Consider the following 24,562-nt stretch of genomic DNA (forward strand, 5'->3'; position numbering starts at 1 on the left):
CTATAGGCAATATTTTTGTTTCATCTTTGCTAGACAAGATTACTCTATATGTCAAGAATCTTGATTCCCTTATTCTTTGGGTGGTATTTTGGAGGAGCTGTGTTGCAACTTTGGTGAAATTCTACTTTCGTGACTTTTGGCCATCTTGAAAAGGGGTAAGGTTGGAAAAATGAAACTTTAGGGGGATAGGTCTATAGGCTCAAGTATATCCCAGTACAGTATTTTGAAGTACCCATTTCTACTCCTTCTCCCTCTAGAGGGCCCTGAAATTTGCCTACATGACAAGTCTATACCTATTGAAATTTTGACAAAAAAACATTTTACCTTGATTTTCAGTTACCAGTTGCTTTTTCTCTGCCTTTAGTTCTGAAAATGCAATTCCTGTTATTTCAAAAGAATTCTGAGCCATATCAATGTTTTCTTTTTTTCAAAATTTAGGAAATGTATTTGCATATCTTTAAAACCTTATAAATTGGGATTGAGCAAAGTTGTGAAGCTGAAAACAATTTTGTTGTACTTTACTGAAGCAGAAATCTATTTTGCAAGGTTTCACTTTGATAACACAGATATTTCTAAAGGTCATCAAAGGTCATGACCCTTTAAAGGGAGAGGGAGTAGAGGTAGGTACTTCAAAACATCTTCCCATGACATAGGCCTACTTTATTCTTTAAACCTATCCCTGAAAGTTTCATTTTCCTAACCTAACCCCTTTCCAAGATAGCCAAAAGTCACTAGCCTAAAGTAAAATATTAGCCTACTGCAACTTTTTGCAACTCTATTATTTTCCCCAAGGAGGGTTGGGGATATGGATCTTTTGGTTCCTTTTCCTAAGTCATGAGATAATCCCAGATTAGGGAAGTTCATGATAACCTCCACTTCTTTTGGGTTTACATTGCCTAATTTAATGGCTTCATCTGAGGTAAGAGGTGGGTAATTTTCATCTATTGAATTTAAATTTCAAGTTAATTTGATGTAGGGACTGTAGCAATGAATCTATTTTGAGAGTGTGGAGAGATATAGATTTGATACTGACTATTGTGGGGTGGGGGGGGCTAAAGTTGTGACATATGGTGATAGTCTTGCCTGATTGAATCCTTGTGTCTGCTCTATAGCCTGATACTGTATAGCTTGAGATATAGGTACAACTTGTGGAATAAATGTTGCGTAGCCTTGGCTACATGGGGGCCTTTCCTTGTTCATTATTCAGACCAACTGCATTTGGCCTACTATCAATCCAGGGGAGTGATGTGGATCCCAATTACCTGTATACCAGCGAAAACACACCATTATACCCAAAAATTAAACAAAAATATTAAACCCTCAAATTAAAAGAATATAGCTACCGTGCGTTTCCATTTAAATTTGAATCAAACTTAAATTGTTTGCTCAAATTATTCTTGCCAGTGATCGCCGACTTACAAAAAGAGTAGAAATCAAGGCAAACAAGAGGGATTTTTGCTCAGAAGGAGTATAAGTAAAAAAAATGGTTCAAAAATGTATTTTTTTTTCTCTAGCTCAGCAGCAAATGAAGACAGAAAACATGATCACTTTTTATGTCATCAAAGGAGAACATCATCAAATAAAAAAAAAAAAATTGAAAGCTGAACTGTCAAAAATGAACCAAACCTAAAAACCTTCTGTTTTGTTGGCAAGCTAGGCTACATGCAGCAGAAGAGCGGGCGAACAAGCAAAAAATATATTGCACTTAGATTTTATTGATTTATTATTCAAATGAAAAATTAGTTATTTATTATCAAGCAAAATCAAATTATTTCGCCATATTATATGATCATACGGGAAATTATTTGAAAAAAAAATAATGCTTAATACGACGACTGGCACAGAGGACGAAAACGGTCCAACTTGCTAAAATCAAAAAACTAATTTTACGAGGAAGAAAAGATTAAATTGATAAAGCATTTTGCTAATTTTCTTATTTTCTTTGTTTTACTGTTTAAACAGTTAATATTAAGGTATTTAAGATATTTTTCCTTCTCTTCTTTTCACCCTGTGACTGGTTTTGTGGAATTTCTTTCTAATTTTTTTTTTTTTTCTGTTGTGATTGGAAAGGCTTTCATCATGCCTAACCCCCATGATTCAGGGGGATCTGGTGTTCTCACGGGTGAGGAAAGTATCATTAGAGTATGGTTGACTAAAACAGGGCAGCCTGGTCTTCATAATCCACCACTGGGTGTAATCATGAAAGGAATTATGTTGTTGAGAAATCAATTTAATGAATGCCAAAAAGATACAATTTTGGTAGAATCCTCAAATGGTTCTAACTGCCTTAAGATCAGAAATCAAGCAGTACTGAACAAGATACTAGCGATAGGGGAGCTAGTTTTGGATAATAACCAATCATTAACGTTCTCATGTGAGAAGGATTCCTCAGCTCAAGGCTCTCAGGGATTGCACTCAAACTCCCCCAACGGTTTCATGCCTGAGGGGCTGGTATTCTTTGACAAGGGTATTTTTACAAGTGAAACCTTATTAGATGAACTGATGGATCAAGGTTTCACAAGAGCACGTCCACTTTTTGGTCAACAGACATCTGACAAGATGAATGTTGATGGGTTTATCCTTACTCCTTCACTTGATCTTCCTGAATTTATTTGTATTCTGGGTATGGAAAAAAAAGTCAAGACATATATTCCCCGTGTCATCATCTGCAATCACTGCCAAAGGCATGGCCACACTGCCAAAGTATGTCGCAGTAAACCTAGATGTTCAAGATGTGCCAACAACCATCTAACATCTTCTTGTATTATTAAGAGAGACAATATTACACTATTCAAGTGCCCCAATTGTCTTGGCAACCATCATGCTAAAGACAAAGTATGTCCTGTAACAAAAAATGTTGAAAAGGTTATTGTTAAGGCAGTACAAGAAAAAATCACTATTGGTGCTGCAAAAAAAAAGTATGCAGATATCCTTAAATCCAACATGCAACTAAATGACACAACTCCAGCTCTTTCTAATGAAGAATTCCCTCCCATTCCATCCCCTGAAAACCCCACTCCTAGCCCATTCATGTCAACTCAACAAACAGTCTTAGAACCCCTAATCAAGAAAATAATTGATGATATCTTGATAGTTAGAATTCCTGAAATGATCAGCTCATTCCTATCCTCAAAATTTAAACAAATTGAAGATTCTATCTCAGGCCGTTTGGAAAAAATGTTTCAAGACTTTAGTTCCTCACATGCACCATCTGATAGAACATTTAAAGATCTCACCTCAAATCATTCTATTTCTGAAGATGATTTGGAATCTCTTGACTCTGTCCCAATCTCTACTTCACATGTAAAACCAACATCAGAAATCTCCAAAAAACCTTCTCCAGCAAAAAATCAATTCCTTAAAAGAAATGCAAATGCTCTCTCACCTATCTCGAAACAGAAAGCAACTAAAAACAAACGGAAACAATCCTTAATATCAAAGACAGCTAACAGTTTAGAATGAAAATAGTTCAATTTAACACTACAGGTCTACCCTTTGATCGTTTGGTTGAGTTAAAAAGATTTTTGGACATTGAATCCCCAGAAATTGTCTGCATCCAAGAATCCCATTTGTCCCCTGGAAGAAATTTTAGCATTAAAAATTATACATCACATAGAAAAGATAGGGTCCTAAATTCCTCTTCTCAAAAAGGTGGAGGCCTATTGACTCTTGTGAGAAAGGACTTGATTAGCTCTGTTGTCAATATTGATGTCCAGTCATCAATGGAAATACTAGTTATAAAGGTTGAGATGGATGACCTTCCCCCCTTGTCAGTAGTCAATATCTATATAAATAAACCCTCTTCTTTCAATAACCCAACCTTCAAGAAATTATTAGATCTTTCCCCAAACCAACTAATACTTGGAGATTTCAATCTTCACCATCCCCTGTGGGACTCAACCCACCCTAGAGACCCTCAATCATTGTTGCTCTTGGATTCAATCTCTATCAGTCAGATTTCCCACACACTAATCACACCTAAGAATTTAGGAACTTATGTGCACTCCTCCAATGGTAAAAACTCAACCATTGATCTTTGTTTTGTTGGTAGCAGACTATCTGCTTATAGTAAGGTGTCTAGGTTCCATGACAATCTTGGTAGCCAGCATTACCCACTTATTACAGAACTGTCAAAAAGACCAGTTCTCTCTAAATTTAACATTGCTCCTAGATGGATTTTCAATGATGATAATTGGAAACCATGGGCACTTAAATTGGGGAGTATGGTACCTGCCCTAATTAATGATATAGATGTTTTAAATGAAAATATCACCAAAAGCATCATTGATGCTTCAAATTTATTTTTTAAACTCCAAACACAACTAGTAAAAAATAGGAAAAAAAATGTTCACTTTTGGAATAATAATTTAGAATCACTAAAACAAAATAAGTGTAATGCTAGAAAAATCTGGCTTTCAGATAAAAGCAACCTTTTCAAAAAAATTGAAATGAGAAAGGCCGAAGCTACTTTTAAGAAACATGTCCTAGCTGAAAGAAAAGCAGCTTGGGAAGATATTTGTGAAAATCAGTTTAATCAGTCAACTCCTTCTAAAACACTTTGGAAAAATTTCAGAAAATTTGCAGGTTATCAGCATAGTGATCAGTCTACTCCAAAGATTAAGTCCAATGGTGGTTCAATTATGTACAAGCCATATGAAGTGGCAGAGTCTTTGAATAGTTATTTTGCAGGTCAATCTTCAAATAGTAACACATATAATAACTCTATGTTTATGGAAGCTCAGTTTCCCCCAGGGTCTGTCACTAATCTTGACAAAGATTTTGATATGGATGTGCTAACTTCTACAATACAGTCTCTAAATGACTCAGCAATGGGTGAAGATTTGGTCCACAATAAGATGCTTAGAGCTCTTCCACCAACTTTCTTGGTCCCTCTTCTTTACTTGTTTAACAGATGTTGGGGAAGTGGCACTGTCCCATCTGCTTGGAAGTCTTCTATTCTAGTCCCAATATATAAAGGTAAAGGGGATCGTTCAGACCCAGCTTCATACCGCCCAATTGCCTTAACCTCATGCATTGCTAAACTCTATGAGAAAATGATTAAGCTGAGATTTGAACCCCTTATTGATAATTCTCTTATTGCTGAACAAGCAGGTTTTCGGAAAGGTAGATCAACCCTTGATAACCTAATTCAACTTGATCATGACATTAAGAAAGCTTTTACAAGAAAGAGAGTTGTTTCTGCAGTCTTCTTTGATATTAAGAAAGCTTATGATACACTGGACCCCTTTGCAATCCTAAGACAGGCTCATAAATTTAATGTTGGAAATAATTTCTGGAAGTGGTGCAGGTCAATGCTTTTTAATAGGACTATTAAAACCAGAGTTGGATCCATATGCTCCTCTGCTAGTACAGTCTCATTAGGTGTTCCTCAAGGAGGAGTTTTGAGTCCTCTTCTTTTTAACATACTGATTAATGATATTATTTTGGCTGATATGCCCTCAATAAAGTTTGTCTTATATGCAGATGACTTAGCTCTTTGGACTGAAGGCTCCTCTCCTGAAGCTTGTCAACCCAAGCTCCAGGGAGCAATTGATAAACTGTCAATATGGCTTAATACAAAAAATCTGGTTTTTTCTATCCCAAAGACCACTGGCATGGTTTTCTCTAGGAAAATTGACCTTAGGCAAGATCTCTCAATTAATCTGACTCTATATAAACAACAAATTCATTTTGCCAGGAATGTGAAATTCCTTGGTATGTGGCTGGATAGTAAGTTAAATTGGAATGTTCATATCTCTCATCTTTGTGATGCACTTGAAAAACGACTGAATTTTATGCATGCTGTTGCTGGGCAAAAGTGGGGAGCTAGCCGAGATAGTCTTCGAAAACTATTCACATCTATAATATATGGAAAGATTGAATATTGTCTCCCTGTCTATTACTCAGCTTCAAAAAAGTTAATTTCTAAAATTGAATCAATAGTTCACCATGGCCTGAGATTAATCACAGGTGCACTAAAAAGTACTCCTGTTGCAGCTCTTTTCAATGAGGTTAATATACCTTCTTTAGAAGAAAGATTCTTGAAACTTTCTTCTAATTACTTTATGAAAGTAAATACTAACCAAAACCTCCATGTTCTCAAGGAGTGTCTCATAAATCATACATTTCTCTATGAAAATTGGAAGACATATAGTAGTCCAGCCATTATCAAGTTGGTCTCCTTGCTCAATGGCATAGGTGTTCCTGAAAACCTAATCTTTTCTTGTCAGACCCAGATATCTCCCAACACCCCTAATAGCATTGATAATGTTATAGATATAAAAATCCCTGGCATGGATTGTCCTAAGAATAAAATGAATAGTCTAATCCTTCATCAACTTACACTAGCTAAAATGGTTCAATTTTATAATTGGAAAAAGATATTTACTGATGGATCTGTCTCAAATGATGGGAAGGCATCCATAGGCATTTTTTCTGAGTGGAATGGCTCATCAGTTGGGATTAGAGTTTCAGATGGAATCTCCATTTTCCATGCAGAATGTCTTGCTCTCCAAAAAGCTTTGGATACAGTGCTGGAAGTAGGATCAGGCTCATTTGTTATCTTTTCTGACTCTAAAAGTGTTCTTTCTGATCTAAAAAAGAGGCAAGGAAAAGTTATTCCAATTATTGTTCATCTACAGGAAAAAATTCAGAAAATAATGTCTTCTGATGGTCTTCAACTGAAAATGGTCTGGGTTCCTTCTCACATAAGGATTAAGGGAAATGAAATTGCTGACAGTATTGCAAAACAGGCTATCCACCACCCAATTACTTGGAAGGTTGCTCTCACTGTAAATGAAACTTCAAAGTTAATAACCTCTGCTGCAAGTTCTATTAGAATTAATAATAGATGTATTGCAACAACAAATATTTATGTTTTGTCTTTTGAGGGGCATTATATCCCACATTACCTTATCCACCCAAATAGGAAAATTGCAAACTCTATTTTTCGTCTGAGAACTGGTCATGCAATGACCAGATCTCGTCAAGCACTATATCATCTTACAGATAGCAAGTCATGCCCTTTTTTTAGGTGTGTAAATATTGATGAAACTATAGATCACATTCTCTCAGAATGCCCTCGTTTCACAACTGAGAGAAATATTCTGATCAGAAAAATTGAATCATTGGGCCTGAAGACGTCCACTCCTCTCGTTTTAGGTTTCACTCGTGTTAGTAAAGATAAGGAGTTAAAAATATTGGAGGCATTGGGAGTTTTTGTGTCTTCAACAAAGATTTTCAACTGGTTGTAATTTCATTTTTTTTTTTTTTTTTTTTTTTTTTTTTTTTTTTTTTTTTTTTTTTTTTTTTTTTTTTTTCTTCAGTCACAAGAGTGTGGTGAGAAGAGAAGATGATTTGATTTATTTGATTTGTATGTTCTTTTCGTTTCTGTGATTTTAAGTTTAATTATTGTTTGGTGACGCAGAGGGCGAAAGCCGAGCGTATTTTCTCTACAACACAACAACTAATTTTACTCAGGTTTATTTTCAGATTTATTGGTATTATAATTCTTCAATATGGGGAAGAGCATTTAGAATAATTGGATTAGGTCCATTAATGAATTCCCACCCTTTAATGGGGGTTCCCCCTGGGGAAGTATCACAGTAGGTACTAGCCATCCACAACAAACAAAACAAGGTCAACACCAGCACAAATAGGATACTCATCTCCTTAAACATCATTCTCATCTCCACACACAGCATACTCACTCCCAGGCCTTTCCAGTAGCCAGACAGCCCCATCACCCACCTAAAAATTTTTACTTGCCATATTCTCATTCAACTTATCAGGAAACGAAAAGGCCCCCTACTGTTTACTATGCACCTCTGCCATAAACAAGTCACCAAGGTCACTTATATCATGCTCCCAAACTCAGAATTTACAATCTGATCCTTCAGTAAGTGTCCATAATAGCCTATATTTTCAGGGCTATCAGTTGATTATCCTCCCCTCCCCCAAGAAGGAGAGGAGGACATTACAAATGTTATTAACCCTATGGAGGCTGGAGGGATTAGTGATGTACTAAAAAGAAAGGTAAGAGAAGTGGCTCACCTCTTAAGCAAGAAAACTATAAAACCTCCTGTAAAATTCTAGTTTAGTGACTTCTTGCTATCTCAAAAAGGGATTAGGTTAGGAAAATGAAACTTTCAGGGATGGGTCTATGGGCTAAAGTATGTCCTGGGAGGGTATTTTGAAGTACCTACCTCTACTCCCTCAAGAGGGTCCTGACCTTTGATGACCTTTAAAAAAATACATGTTATAAAAGTGAAACCTTGCAAAATAGATCTTCTGCTTAAATGAAGTACAGCAAAATTGTTTTTAGCTTCACAACTTTGCTCAATCCCAAGTTATAAGGTTTTAAAGATATGCAAATACATCTAAATTTTCAAAAAACAAAACAAAAAAACATTGATATGACTTAGAATCCTAGGCTACTCAAATAACAGGAATCACACTTAGGCAGAGAAAAAGCAACTGGTAACTGGAAATTAATGTAAAATGTTGTTTTGTCAAAATTTCAATAGGTATAGGCCTATACATGTCATGTAGGTGAATTTCAGGGCCCTCTAGAGGGTGAAGGAGTGGAGGTGGATAAAATACCTTCCCAGGATATACTGTAGCCTGTAGACCATCGCAACAGTTTCATTTTCATAACCAAACCCCTTTCCAAGATAGCAAAAAGTCACTAAACTAGAATTTTACCAAACCTCCTATATTGAAAATATTTTTAGAGAAATTCAGTGCAAGGAATAATAGAATAGAGACTAGTGATTTTATGAGCAGTGAACCAGTGGCTAATCTGGTTCACTGCTCAAACAAAAAAAGTGGCTAAAAGAACAGTGGTTTTCACCACACAGGTAAAACTTTGATCAGACAGAACCATCACTCTAGAACTAAAGAAAATTCTTCAAACAGAAAAGTTTGACTTTTACTCAAACTATGATAGGAATAGGCTATATGTTCAATTACAAATTGTATTGGATACTTTAATGAAAATAAAGAAGTTAGACAATGTCAATGTAGCACCTGAAGAGAAAAGACAGGTCAGCTATGGTGTAATCAAGCAAATAGCACTAGATTATACAAAGGAAGAACTGCTGACAGACCTTAGGGCAGAAACTAATATTGAGATTAAGGAACTAAAGAGGTTGAAAAGATACAATCAGTAGACCAAACAATTAAAAGATAGCCTGAGTATTTGTGTTGCATTTGAGAGCAGCTTTCTTCCCCAGAGTATTTGGCTTTATGGAAGAAGAAGGAATATTGAGAGGTACAACCAACCAATGATACAATGCTTTAATTGTCAAAAGTATGGCCATACTCAAGAAAAATGTAGGTCACTAGATGCTGTATTCTAAGGTGTGCAAAAAAAACATGCTTCTGAAGAATGTCCCTTAAAACTAGAAAAAAAAGTCTGGAAAATACAAAAGTATGTCTCTGCTAACTGTGGTAAAAATCATTCAACAACATCTGCCAGCTGCCAAGCCCATAAAAAAACTGTAATTTCATAAAAATTTCAGTTGCCCAAAATGTATCAATGAAAAGAGCTGCTAGAAGTCTGTTTGGAAACAGCTTGATTTGTTGGATTTAAATAAATCTGCTGGGCCAGATGGCCTCTCCCCCCCCCCTGTCTTTTGCATGAGTATAGAACAGAATTAGCATATCCACTCTCAAAGCTTCCTGCAGAGTGGAAAGTGGCACATATTACCCCCATGAACAAAAAGGGAAGGAAAGCTTCTGCAGAAAGCTACCAGCCTATTAGTATTACCTCTGTTGCTGTTAAGCTTCTTGAATGTATTGTCAACAAAGCAGTTATTGAGCATCTTGATCAGAATCATCTTCTCAACAGCTCTCAACATGGTTTCTGATGCAACAGATGTTCTTGCCCCCACCATGTTAAATATTTTCATATATGATGCTCTTCTAGGACATAAAAGCAGGATGACAATATATGCTGATGATTCCAAGGTACTTGGTCTAGCTAGCACTCTTGAGGATACTTCCCAACTGTAGAAAGGCCTTGAGCTCCTCAGCATGTGGACAAAATCTTGGCTACTCACTTTCAATGCATCAAAATGCCATGTTTTACACTTCGGGCAGAAGAATATCAATACAACTTACTCTGTTTATGGTCAGTCCCTTTCTCCAGTGTTGGAAGAATGTGACCTAGGAGTAATTGTTGACAATCATCTTAAATTTAGCACTCATGCAAAAAAGGCAGCAGCATCAGCTTGCTCATCACAAGGGCTCATAAAAAGAACAATATCCTCCTGTTCTCCTAAAATTCTGAGCCTCTTGTATAATGGACTTGTTTCGCCAAGGCTTGAAACAGGCATGGTTCTTGCATCCCCCTTTTTCCATAAAGATGTAAAAAATTCTCAAAGATGTCCAGAAAAGAGCCACTAAGATGGTGAGTAGACTGCATGAACTCCCTTACCCTACAAGGCTATGCAAGCTGAAACTCTCAACTCTGGCTTATAGAAGGAGATGGGGTGATGCCACCCCTATTCTGGTTCATAAATTTATTAATTCAAAGGTACTTCCTGATCTTCTTCCTCTGGCATCTCAGGACTCTTGTACCAGGGGACATAATTTACAGTTATCCAGGCATTTCTCTTCAAAGTGGCAACACACCCATTTTATTACCAACCATGCTGCTAACCTCTGGAACAAATTACTGCCAGATACCATTGCTGCCCAAACCACAGACAGCTTTATGAACCATCTTGACAACAAATGGTCAACACAAGAATGGAAGTATAACTGGGAAGCACTTGAATCAGCAACATCAAACCACTAGTTAAGTGTACCTATTCAACTATATGTCATGTATTATCAACTTTTGATTTTCTACAAGGGAAAATCCTTAGATTGCTCCAAGCTGCAATTTAAGGTAGGCCGTACCAGAGTTATGCAGGTGCACTGAATAAGAAGGCTTTGAAAGAGTAATCCCACCTTGAACCTAAAAATACCCTTCAACAGCTAGTGTTATTTGTATCTAAAGTGATAGAAATCAAGGAATTACAAATGAAAAATAGGATTGTGAAATTATGTCATCTTATGCACTCAGGGTTCAAAGTTGAAATCAATGTTGAAGAAGTTTGGAATCTAGCTAATAAATCAGAATGAAGATGCTATCTTTTAACATCTGATTTATTTTGAAAGGAAAAAGGATTTATTATATTGCTATTTAGAAAAAGAAAAAATTGATGTTGGGTGCTTTCAAGGAACATGGCTACAACCGAAGGGCGTTTGGTTTGGTTTGGGGTATAATGATATTATATTTTATTGTGTTGTGTTAAAAAACTCATGTATTTACATGTATTTTTTTTATACAAAAAATGAAATATACTGAAGTTGAGTGGCTCTATTCGCTTGTTAGTTTTCTTTGAAGAAACTTACAGTGGATCTTATTTATTTCTATGTCGTAAAAATGCAACTAAAGATGTTTTTTTCCTCAAATTTTTTTAATCTGAACTACTTTTTGGTGTAGAATGTTGCTTTTTCTATGGAAATTTAAAAATATTCAAGCTATTTAGCCTGATTTTTTTTTTTTTTTGTTTATTGAAGGTCATATTGTGATGATCATAAAGCCATTATGTTTTATTTTGCAGAGAAGAACTTGTGAAAAAGATCATAAAGTGTGTTTGCACATAGTCAGATTTTTGCACAAAAAAAGTTTCTTTGCTTAGACAAGATAATTTTTTATAAACGTGTGTAATTCTTCTGGAAGAATAATATAGGCAGCTGGTAGACAGTATGTATAAGCCATGTGTAGTTAGTAACAGCAAAAAGACTTGAAGCAGTTTTTTTTTTTTTGCTTAAAAATCTACATTTCAGCAATAAACCTCGTGTATGCTGTTAGCAACAGCCAATGAACTCTATTTTTCTTTTTTGTAGCTTTTTTAAAATTCTGCATTTCGGCAATATACCTCATGTATAAACCTGTATTACCCTCTTTTAGTTAGTAACAGCTTTTGGTTTCTTAATAATCAGCATTTCGGCATATTCAGATTAGGGAAAAAATAAGCTGGAAAACTATAAACTTTTTTTATGATCTACGAAAAGTTTATAAAATATTATTTTGTGTAAATGGAAGAGATGAAATATACTAAAGTTGAGCGTTCGATTCGCTTGTTTGTTTTCTTAGAAGCAAATTCTGGTGAAACTTTGTTTATTTGTCTCACAAAAATACCTCTAATGATTTGTTTTCCTCAGATAGTATTTTATTTTACCTGTGTTTTAGTGTAAGGTTTAATGAAGAATTTTAAATACCAAAGCTAGATACCCTATAAATAAAAGCACTTTGTTCCTATTTTAAACATATTGGTTTTTAGGTTATTTTTTGCTTATCACTATTAGATTTTACTTTGCATGGACGCGTTTGCTTTAAAGCCTACAAAATGCATATATTCATTTGTCTAAAAATAGAAGTTTTTGTTTATCTTCCAGAAGTTATTATAGGCGATTGGTAAGCAAGGAGTAGTTAATAATAGCGAAAAATCCTAAAAAGTTTTTATTTTTTCGTCTTCCTAAAAATTTGCACCTTGCTACTGTCAAATTTAAAAATATTTCAGCTTGATAACCTACAAAGAAAGTTTTGTTTTTTCTTTCCATTTTTCTAGCATATTAAAGGGCATATAGTTACAGTTGTTATGCTATTACACTTTATTTTGCACAGGAACACTCGTTGAAAAGATTATTAAATATATATTTTTATTTTTTAGTAGATGAGATGAAAGACAAGTGTTTCAATCACTTGTTTGTTGTCTTAGAAACAAATTTCAGTGGAATTTTTTTTTTTTTTTGTATCTCAGAATTGTGTTTAAAAGGATGTTTCCTCCTCATTATTGTTTTATTTTAACTCCCTTTTAGTCTAAGATATGGCTAATTTTTTATGGAAGCTTGAATATATCTAAGTAAGATAATCTAAATTTAGTATCTATTTATCTTAATATATCTATAAATATAATCTATTTTTTTTTTTTTTTTATTTCAAGTATGTTGGACAGATAGTCCAATTAAGTCAGAGGCAATTCTGGTATATAACCCCCTTGTTAGGATTGTATAAAAAAGATACATTTTTTTTTTGAATAGAGGTTTTTTTAGAAGATATTTTTAAATCTTCCAGAAGAATAATATAGACTACTGGTAGACAATGGGTTGTTAGTAGCAGCCGAAAACCCAAAATAGATTTGTTTCCACGCTTTTCTAAAAATTTGCGTTTTGAAAATTTCCGCCTTTCCAGGTATGGTGATTGAGCTCTCAGTAAGCAAGGTAAATTTCTTTACTTTTTGAAAGATTAAGTTCAATATATTCTCCTAATTTAGCCTTATGACTCCTAGTTTATGACTCCTTGGTTTTGCTCTCATATGAGCTGGTTGAGCCTCACGACAGGAATGGTTAGAATTACTCTAATAGTTCATAAGAAAATAATTAAATTAATCCTCAGTTCTGTGGCTTAGAGAAGTAGCAGTTCAATTAGTTTATATGTCAGTTTAATATACATATTCTGATGTTTTTCCCCTCAAACCTTTTGTATTTTAACTACTTTTTAGTGTAGAATGTTGCCTTTTTTTAATGAAAATTTGAAAATATCTAAGCTATTTAACCTGTAGGCCTAAATATTATTTACTTTTTTATCTTTTTTAGGATATTAAAGGGGAAATTGTGACTAGCACAATCCCATTATATTTACACAAAAGAACTTGTGAAAAGATACTAAACTGTGTTTTTTGTTGTTTCTTTTGTACAGGAGATAAGTTTGAATAAATTTATTTAATTCTTCTAGACGAATAATATAGTCAGTTGGTTGGACAAAATGTACAAAAGTCTCGTGTGGTTAGTAACAACCAAAAGACTCAAAGCAGTTTTTTTCGTTCTTATTTTGAAATTTAAGGCTAAGTGTATGACCAACAATGACAAAGAATTTAAATTTGTTATTTCTGTTGCGATATATTTCTTAACTTCCAAGCTATAGATTTTTCACTTCATTTACTTTTTGAATATTTTCGAAGTACGTCTCAAACTAAAATCCTTTCATAGTTGTCTTCCTTTTTTTTAGTTGTCTTCCTTTTTTTACTTTTAGGCTTAGATTCGAGTTTGTTACTAAAAAAAAAAAAACTATCTTCATTGCTTCAGTATGGTTTGAAGATAAGTTTCTTGTTCGATGCGTTCCTTGACCAATAATTAATCTTTCTCTGTTACAGCCATGGATCAAGATGGGGTAAGGGGTGGGAAGGTGATCGCCCCTCCCCCTTGGCGTCGGCAAAAAGTTATATCATCAGATTCCCATGACTTGATTGCGAGATCAATACTTGGATCACTATATCTTTGAAGAAGATTTGACAAACCTTGACCTGCCTGCCTTAAGTCTTAGAGTATTGTCCAGTGTATTTAGCGTCACCCGGGTTTATAAGGAATTTGTCGCTTGTCATCTTGTAAATCGTTGAAGCTTCGAAGCGTGTGCATGTCAAAACCTGTTTCTTTTTCAGCAGCTAAGCAAATTTCTTGAAATGACTGCACGCCTTTGAGTTAGCCGCAATTCTAGGGTTTGAACAGTATAAAATATGTGGATAACATTAACCATTTATGGTGTCGAAGAGAAGACAACAGTTAACCATAGACAACTGTTTTGGTTCGAAAGACAGACGATTGGACAATCTGCGTCTAACTCAATAAGTCATTGACGGTGAAGGTCTAATGTAAGGGAAATAAATTACTTGATGAGCCAGATACCTGGCTCAATCTCCTTTTAATTGACCTTCAAAGGCTTTTGATCTGGTTAGTCGTAATGTTTTAGTTGACAAATTGCTGAATGAATTTAATGTACCCCATTTTCTAGTCAATATTATTGTATATTTTCTGTCAAATAGGATTCAAGTTGTTAAATACAAAACTGTTTATTTTGATTCGCACTCTATTTCTTGTGGAGTTCCGCAGGGTACGCTTTTAGGTCCTTTACTATTTTTGGTAATGATTAACAAACTTGATAATGAATCAGCTGATTGATGGAAGTTTGTGGATGACATGTAACGGATGACATCTAAACCATGCAACGCGGCAAGACCAATACGGTCTGGCGGATCAGACTAATCTGAGTACCTAAGGTAAAGGTTATTGAACAGATGTCTAAAGTAATCGTAAACAAAAATGAAGAACAAAAAAGATATGTAGTCAGATCATTGCAATATAGAAATTGCAATGAGTCAAAACAAATTTGAAGAACAAAGAAATATCCGTTTTGAGGATGAGCCGCAACAAGAATTGAAACAAGTCAAAACAAAAGTGAATAGCAAAGAAATATGCGTTTACAATACATGCAACAACAAGGAATGGAACGAATTAGCAATGGAAGTGAAGAAGAAAAAAATGGGTTGTAAGTGGGTTTCTTGTAAAGTGTGACTGGCTGTAAGTGGGAGGGGTTTATAATGGTGGGCGCGGGAGGGGGAGCTATAGCTTCTGATTACCGATCCAATGATGCCCTCCGAAGTTTATATAATCCCTTTTTCTATATATAACTTATATACCCCCAGGGCATAACTTACAACCGGGGTTCTCGTTGGATTGTTAATCAGAAGCTTGAACCCCCCTCCAACACCCAATATTCTAAATCCCTCCCACGCCCACTATTCTAACCCTCCTCCCGCACCCACCATTTCCCCCAACACATCCAATCAAAATTTTAAGATAGATATTTTTTGAACGTTATTGCTAATTGACAAAGCTTTCTTCTTATTAATCAGCACTGGTCCTTTAAAAGAGGTGACTTTACCGTATTTTTATTGTGTTATTTCGTGTTTACTTCGTATTCAGCTTCTAGTGACATTGTGTTTAAGTTTTGACCTGGCCTGCAGTCTAATGAATATTTTTCTTTGTGCGTAACTATGAGGAATTCACTATCTTTAAAAAATCACATCGCCCAAAAATTCGGGGACAGTACCCGTATCATATTTATTTGCTATAATATTAACACAGGCCTAGAATATCAATGAGATTCAGAGGTTATGCAAGCCTAATTGCTATTTAATAGGCAGTTTTAAAGTTAGTATAATATATCGGCAATTTTCAAAATAAACACAAAAATACTGAATAAGATTGGTGGTCAAAAGAGCTTTTGATAACCAAGCTGTAACCCTATTTAAATAATAAAACCCAAGCTGGCTTTGTGGTCACACCTGGAAGGTTCCAGAGATTTCCAAAAGTCAAAGAGGCCGTTTTAAGAGTTTATGTTCATTCTTTCAGCGTATTCTCCCCCCTCCCCGAAAATTTTTCCCCTGGAAAATTCCACCTCGTGGAAATTCCTCCTCTCCCTGGCCGATTCCCACCCATATTCCTCTTGAATAATTCCAAATGCTAATTAGAAGGTAAATTGAAAACTATTTCTTGCTGTAAAAGTAAATTTACCAATACTTGTAAATTGGTTGGAAGTTTCCAGCTTTTTTTAGTTATCTGCTTGAGAATTCAAATATTCGATTTTAAGTAAAAATATGAACAAGATATGATTGTTTAGCCAACATTTTCTATCGAGAGTAGTTTTGTTGCATAAGTTCTTAATATTCAATTAATATTTTGCCGGATGTTCAAATAAATCAAAATTATATATGAACATGAAGATATTCAAAAAGGCGACAAAGTCACATCTCAAGATTGGTTTGCATTATTAAGTATACATATTAATTTGAAGCGTATTTTGTTTTCAGTTAAGCGCAAATTGTGTTCTGGTCTTGAGAAGGCACATATGATTGTTTAGCCAACATTTTCTATGAAGAGTAGTTTTGATGCATAAGTTCTTAATATTCAATTAATATTTTGCCGGATGTTCAAATAAATCAAAATTGTATATGAACATGAAGATTTTCAAAAAGGCGACAAAGTCACATCTCAAGACTGGTTTACATTATTATGTATACATATTAACTTGAAGCGTATTTTGTTTTCAGTTAAGCGCAAATTGTGTTCTGGTCTTGAGAAGGCACGGGGATTATCAGCCCTACTCACGTTAATTTTTGCTCGTTTTGAGTTTGACTCAGCTATTCATTAAATACCAAAAAATGGTTTTTATAATTGCAAGTAAGGAGCGACGTTAAAACAATCAGAAATTATTCTATATATGAAAGGGGTTGTCCCCTTCTCAACACCTTGCTCTTTTCGCTAAAGTTTGACTCTTTCTTACAACTCTACTTTTTAAATCAATAAAAAACTTTAGCGTAAAGATCGAGTCGTTGAGGAGGGGATAACCTCTTTCATATACGGAATAATTTCCGTATATGAAATAACAAAAGCTAGTTTTTTTTATTTGATTCCCGAAAGTTTTTAATTAAAGCAAGTTTTCATTTTGGATCACCACACATGAATAATTAAAACGAAATTTGCATATTAATTTTTTTTTTGGCTAAATGGCTTTTTCACAGTTTTGATCGGACGGTTTGGATAAAAAAGGGGGTGGAGGAGGAGGAGGCCTAGTTGTCCTCCAATTTTTGATTACTTAAAAAGGCAACTAGGACTTTTTTTACGAACATTTTTGTTAGTAATAAATATACGTAACTTACGAATTAACTTGTGTAACGAACTTGTATATTTGTATGTTTTTATTACGTAAATGAGGGGGTTCGCCCCCTCGTCGATACCTCGTTCTTTTCACTAAAACTTGAATTTTGTCCCAATTCTTTAATAATGACCCCTGAATCACAAAGGCCGTAGAATAAATAGTTAAGATTAATGAAAAATACTTTAGCATAAAGAGCAAGGTATTATGGAGGAGATTAACCCCCTTATTTACATATTAAATTCCGTTCTTCTTATGTATTAATGCTGCTGCATACTTTCAGCTGAATTTTTTTCTCATTTTTATTTAATTAATGCTAGAAAATCATACAGCCCCTTCATGGAAATTCTCTTCTCACATGACAAACTCCTCCATGGAAAGATCCTCCCACTTAACTTCCTCCCCTCCCCCTACTCCCTTCCTCTCAATACGAAAAATCTCCCTGAAAACGACTGTACACTTCCAATAACCCTTACTATATATAAACAATGGTCAAAGTTTGTAACTTAGACCTAATATCTTTTGTCACTTAAAAAGGGCACTATAAATTTTAATTTCCGTTAGAATTAGTCCTCTTGCGACATTGTAGGGTCACTGGGTCGATAAAATTACCCCTGAAAAAAAAAACGAATAAACAAATCCGTGATCCGTCTTCTGGCAAAAATATACACAATTCCTCATTTTCGTAGATAGGAGCTTGAAAATCCTGCAGTGGGGTTCTCTGATACGCTGAATATGATGGTGTGATTTTCGAGCGAGGTTTTGAGATGGTGTAGCCTACGCAAAAATTTCTATTAGTTTTAAGTTTTAAAATTAGGTCTTAACGAACTCTGCTACTATTTTGTCAAGTTGCTCCTTTTTACTTTTTACTTTTTTTTTATCTAGAACTGTTTGAAAAACAGGTAGATGCGATTACCCCCCCCCCCCTTCCCACAACACAATTTTCGAAAACTACCCTCGCAAAAAATGTTCCTAAGGGAAATTATCCTCCCGGAAAATACTCCTAATGAAAAATACCACACGTTAAAAACGTTCCCTCGGACCCCCCCCCCCCCCGGGTCATTTGTGTAAAATTAGTTACGGTTTTTAAAAAAAGGTACTTGAACTCTTAATTTCTGATCTAATGAGCACCATCTGAAGATTTTTTTGTGACCATGAGGTGAAGGTGTGGATGAGGCAGGAATAGCCCTTCCTATACGGAGTAAATTTCGCTCATTTTGGGGTTTAATCTTACTCTTTATTTCCATAACAACAGCATACGCCAGAAATATTCCCAGAAATCATAAGGGAGTAGATATCAATTTGATATTTTTATGTATTTTTTTTGTTTCGTTTGCATCCCCCCCCACAAAAAATATCCAGGTGACGCCCTTGGGGACTATACTACAACATTCATTCTCTTCTTGTCTCTGCCTTAAAAATAATTCTGTATTTATCTGATGGGGAAACCAAAGATTCGTCGGTATTAAAACGCACCTTTTGAGGTTTTGAAATTTGCCTAAAGTGCCTTTTTAAGTTTTGCAATTTGTCCATTTCTTAAAGATAGTATTTGCTATTGGGAAATTCAGGGACATTTTTCATTGGAGTTTTCCGCAGGGGGAGGGGATTGTCTAGGGGAACTTTCAGTGGGTAGTAAATTTTTTGAATAATTTTGCATCAGGGAGAATGTTTTTTGAGGATATTTTCCTCGGAGGGCAGAGGTGGGTTTTTTTTGCAGAGTGTTAATTAGGGAGTATTAATGTTATGGTCAATTATATGACTAAATTTGATAAATTGTCCACTTGCAAAATAATACAAAAAGTGAATGAAAGTTTTTTCTTATGAAAAGAAACCGCAGAACTTGAAGTTGACAGATAAAATTCGTGAATTGCAGATTGCACAAAATCTCTTCAAAACTAGCTGGTTATATTTTCAAGCTTCCAGAAAAATAAAGTTTCTAGCTAATTAAACTTGTTGTTGTTGAGCTGTTTTCAAAGTTTCTACGACAACAAATGGCCACCTCAAAATTTCTATCAGATGCATTTCAGGAAAAACGAGATATGGGGGGGGGGGGCTAGCCACCCTACAATCTCTCTGAATCTCAAAAAGGGCAATACAACTTCTGGTTACCAATCCAATGAGCCCATTCCATAGTTTTTACGATCATTCTTTGATCCCCTCTCTCTTTCTCTCCCCCCTCTCTCTCTTCCCTCTCTGTATCTCTCCCCCTTCTCTATCTATCTCTGTCTCTCTGCCCTCTCTATCTTTATTCCCTCTCTCTATTTCTCTCCCCTCTCTCTCACTATCTCTCTCTCTCTCTCTCTCTAACATTGAAATGAGATCAAATGGTTTAAGCCGTTGATATTAAAATAGGTTTTAAACCTCTTTAAAAAATTTATAAGAAGAAGACTTAAAGCCACTTGCCCTAAGTCTTGCTAAAAAAAACTGCATTTTTCAAATAGCATTGTATATATCGGTTTATTTATTTACAAATTTGAAATCAGTAGAACTATAAAAATAAAAACAATCACAGGAGCATCACAGCAGCCACTGTCAACGTAGTAAGCCTTACACCTTAATGACTGAAAAAAAAAATCTTTTAGAGCAATATGAGTGTATAATAGAAATCCAGTTACAATAAAAGTATTTAATATCACAGACCTTGGTAGGTTTTGTTTTGTGCCGGTTCTAGTCATTTTAAGGATCACTACCACTGCGTGCAAGTCAATGGCAGACGCAGCTCATCTTTTGAAATCAATACTGGAGTTTGACAGGGTTGTGCTGCTACTCCAGAGCGATTTAATTGTGTCGTCGACTACATTATGATTCGGACCATAAACCGCCTCCAGTTTGGGTTGCATTACGGCAATAGAGTACTTCTAGACGCTGACAATGCGGAGGAACTTGCTCTTGTCTCCGATTCACCGTCGAAGCTCACAGAAGCCCTACAGATCCTTGCTGATGAAGCCTTAAAGATAGGGCTGTCGATTAATTGATAGAAGACAAAAGTGATGTTTGTTGAACCCCGTAACTCACCACGTCCCCCTCCAGTCCTAATGGTCGGAGACAAACCAGCTGAGATTGTTGAGGAATTTACTTACCTTGGCCCTATCCTCTCAAATGATGGATCAATCCTCAAGGATCTAATGCACCGAATTGCCAAAGCATCAGCAGTAGTGGGAAGACTAAGTGCCTTTTGGAGGAAAACTTCTATCAGCTGTAGGACCAAGATGCGCATATACAATGCTTTGGTAAGATCCGTGCTTCTTTACCGAGACAAAACCTGGCTAGCTACTCAGTCTGTGCTTAGGACCGTAAATATAGCCCAAACAAAACATCTTCGCCGCATTGAAGGACAACCCTGGCACGATTTTGTTAGCAACGAGAACCTCCTGGCGTTAACTGCTCAAACGCCCTTCTTAGTCCAACTCGCCCAACGAACACTACGCTGGTACGGACATCTCCTTCGCATGTCCCCCGACACTCCCGCACGAACGATTTTTTACTTTGATCCCGTGCTGCACGGTGGGAAACGCCCAAGAGTTTGTTCCCCAGCCAGATGGAAGGAAACGATAGGTGCCTTCTTAGTCATGGCAAATATTCAGGGGGACGTCCACATCCTTGCAAGAGACAAGTCCAAATGGAGGCACCATGTAGCATCACTCTCGACACTGGAAGCATTTCGGCAGGAGCATAAAGTCAAGTCAAGTGTGATGAAGCCCGATCTATTTATCAAAATTTTCAACTAGAGCAATCCTTATACTAGGCTAGTTGCATAAATATGATTTATTACATAGTTTTGCCCAAAGTCGGCAGCACTTTATAATGATGAATATACTAGGCACACAGTCAGCATTCCACTGCGGGAAGATCCAAAGCCGACTTAACTTAAGACGATAAAACTCGGAAGAAGAACACAAATGAGGACAATTTGTTTTCTTTTTTTAAAGCTTAATGTTATAATTATATTTTTGTTCTGTAAATTCTTTTAACCTTAAGGTATATGTGTATTTGATATTTATACTTGATTATTGCCTTTGATTGTACTATTTATTAGATTCGTTTATTTTAGTTTTCTTTCTTTCTTTTTTCTTCTTCTTGTTTTTCATGTTATGTTAATTCGTAGACTAGGGGCCGTAGATTAAGGACCGAATATCCTTATGACCAAGCCGACTCTTTTTGCTTTGAAGCTGCCTCCCCCAAAACAACTACTTAGTTTTTACTCCTTAAACAAAAAGTTATTCCTTTTTTTTATTGTGTCTCGTTTGAAGTTTTTTTTACCAAGATTTTTTTTGAACCTATTCGTCGTTTTTTTTATTCTTTGTTGAATCATTAGTGCTATTTCAAATCTAAAATAGATAGAAGGACACAGAGAGAGAGAGAGAGAGAGAGAGAGAGAGAGAGAGAGAGAGAGAGAGAGAGAGAGAGAGAGAGAGAGAGAGAGAGAGAGAGAGAGAGAGAGAGAGAGAGAGAGAGAGAGAGAGAGAGAGAGAGAGAGAGAGAGACAGAGAGAGAGACAGAGAGAGAGAGAGAGAGTATGGTATGAGCTCTGACAAAATTCTAAGAATCAATAGATTGATTTAAAAGGAAAATCAGAAGCTTAATGCCGGTCGTGATTTAAAATAAGAGTTCTGATTTAGAGCTTCTAATTTTTCCTCTCCCTTCAGCCCCCCAAATGGGCGAATCTGGGAAAACAGCTTTATCAAGTCAATTTGTGCAGCTCCCTGACACACCTACCAATTTTCATCATCCTAGCACGTCCAGAAGCGCCATTTCCCCAGAGCACTGAGCCCCACTCTCTAACTCCCCCAAAGAGAGTGGATCCAGTCCGGTTACGTCAATCACGTATCTACGACTTTTATAAGGGTTTAATTTTTTTTTTTGTCTAGTTTTTCCAAATTGGCTACCCACAGCTCCCCTAAAGAGAACGTTCCAATTATGTCAATCACATATTTATAACTTTTGCTTATTCTTCCCATCAAGTTTCATCTCAGTCTCTCCACTCTAAGCATTTTCCAAGAAATCCGGTTTCCTCTTCTAAAGATCAAATTTAATCAAGATCTGATCACCCATTCGCTAATTACAAATACCTCATTTTTTCAAATCTTCCGAATTACTCCCCTCCCCCCGAAACTCCACCAATGAGAGCGGATCTGGTCCAATTATTTCCGTCACATATCTTAGACTTGTGCTTATTCTTCCCACCAAGTTTCATCCTGATCTCTCCGCTTTAAGCGTTTCCAAGATTTCCGCCCCCCCCCAATGACACTGGATCCGGTCAGGATTTAAAATAAGAGATATGAGTTACGAGGTCTTTCTAAATAAAAAATTTCATTAAGATCTGATCACTCCTTCGTAAGTTAAAAATACCTTATTTTTTTAATTAATCAGAATTAACCTCCCCCCCCCAAATCCTCCAAAGAGGGTGTATCCGTTCCAATTATGTCAATCACGTATCTAGGACATGTGCCTATTTTCCCCAGCAAATTTCATCCCGATCCCTCCACTCTAAGCGTTTTCCAAGATTTTACCCCCCCCCCCAATCCCCCCAATGTCACCGGATCCGGTCGGGATTTAAAATAAGAGCTCTGAGACACGATATCTTTCCAAACATCAAATTTCATTAAGATCTGATCACCCGTTCCTAAGTTAAAAATACCTTATTTTTTCTAATTTTTCCGATTTAACCCCCCCCCCCCAGATGGTCGAATCAGGGAAACGATAATTTCTAATTTAATCTGGTGTGGTTCCAAATATGACTGCCAAATTTCATCGTCCTAGCTTACCTGAAAGTGCCTAAAGTAGCAAAACCCGGAGAGACCGACAGAATTTGCGATCGCTATATGTCACTTGGTAGATATCAAGTGCCATAAAAACAAGAGGGAGCACTCCTTACAAAAAAAAAGTTTGATACCATCTGAAAATAGCTCAAAAAGTCCCAGAGAACCTATATTATGTAAGCTTTGCACAACTGAATGTACCCTCAGAACTTCCGCCCTTCTAAATTACCTTATAGTTTTCCACGTAGCTGAAGAAGATGCACTTATTCGACGTCTTCGACACTAGGACTTCTTGAATCCATTGGATGCTCGTGTTTGTAAGGACAAAATGCCAAAACTTGGCAAAAACCAATCGCTAGAACAATAAACAATGAAATAGATAAGATATTGGAATACAAAATTGAGCCAAAAAAACGGGTACAAATAACTAAAAATATTTCCGTTATACGCTTTCCTCTTTCCTCTGTATTTATTCCATTTGTGTGCAATACCAGGGGGCACCTTTTGTTTAAGTTTCCCACCCCAGAGAAGTATCAAATACTCCAAGGCCACAACAAAGGGTTCAAAACGGTCACCTTGGAGTTCATTTTTCTATGCACAGGGAAATAGTTTTCAGGTCGTTAATTTTACATTTTTAAGGGAGTATTCGCTAGAAAAATTTTACTCCTCGCGAATTTCTCGCTATCATCTAGTACTTATTAAAATAAAAATTTACCGGGCAAGGGGCAAAAACGAAAGGATTTTATAATAACGAAAATAGTGCATAAACAATACATTAAAAAGAAATAACAGATTTACATAAAAGCCAACAATATGCACCTAAGCCGCCGAAAAAAGTCCATATAATCGGTTACTTCACAACGCAAATATTCGACAACAGCTGGGGAATAAAATTCCCTTTTACGGCCTAATCGCTTACATGGTCACATACATTCTGCCAACTGAGAATATACTATAAATCAACCTTGTGACAAAATGACCTCTGAAATTAGAACGATATTCATAAAGCTTATCAGAAGTTGAAAGGTGATTACCTATATGTATTTAGAATTACCGTGACAACGACATTCTTTTGATATTATCATTTTCGTCAAAATCTCATTCTGTAGAGTTTCAATTACTGCTGGAGCAGATAGGTAGGTAGGTAATTTTATTCAAAAAACAATACAATAAACTTTCATTCATCAGCTAAAAAAAATAGGCCGCAATGGCCTGTAAGCATAGCTGACATCAAAAACGATCTATTTCTTTAAAA

General features: G+C 35.8%; 3 protein-coding genes across 5 annotated transcripts in view; 2 read left to right on the top strand and 1 right to left on the bottom strand.

Moving 5' to 3' along the window:
• LOC136029129 (uncharacterized) overlaps positions 1-24,562 on the top strand; it is a 337,007-nt gene that overhangs the window by 148,383 nt on the left and 164,062 nt on the right. The window lies entirely within an intron of this gene.
• Positions 19,987-24,562, bottom strand: part of LOC136029130 (uncharacterized) — a 71,270-nt gene continuing 66,694 nt past the window's right edge. For both annotated transcript variants that reach the window (XM_065707213.1, XM_065707212.1), the window contains 2 exons: positions 23,537-23,662; positions 19,987-20,109 (listed from right to left, as the gene is read on the bottom strand). In XM_065707213.1, coding sequence (XP_065563285.1) covers positions 23,571-23,662 — 92 coding nt within the window. In that variant the 3' untranslated portion in view covers positions 19,987-20,109; positions 23,537-23,570. The remainder of the gene's footprint in view (positions 20,110-23,536; positions 23,663-24,562) is intronic.
• Positions 20,584-21,276, top strand: LOC136029660 (uncharacterized). The gene has a single exon (XM_065708163.1). It carries the CDS (start codon positions 20,584-20,586, stop codon positions 21,274-21,276), a length of 693 nt encoding a protein of 230 aa, XP_065564235.1.

Source organism: Artemia franciscana, chromosome 7 (assembly GCF_032884065.1).
Source record: "Artemia franciscana chromosome 7, ASM3288406v1, whole genome shotgun sequence".
Classification (NCBI taxonomy): Eukaryota; Metazoa; Arthropoda; class Branchiopoda; order Anostraca; family Artemiidae; genus Artemia; species Artemia franciscana.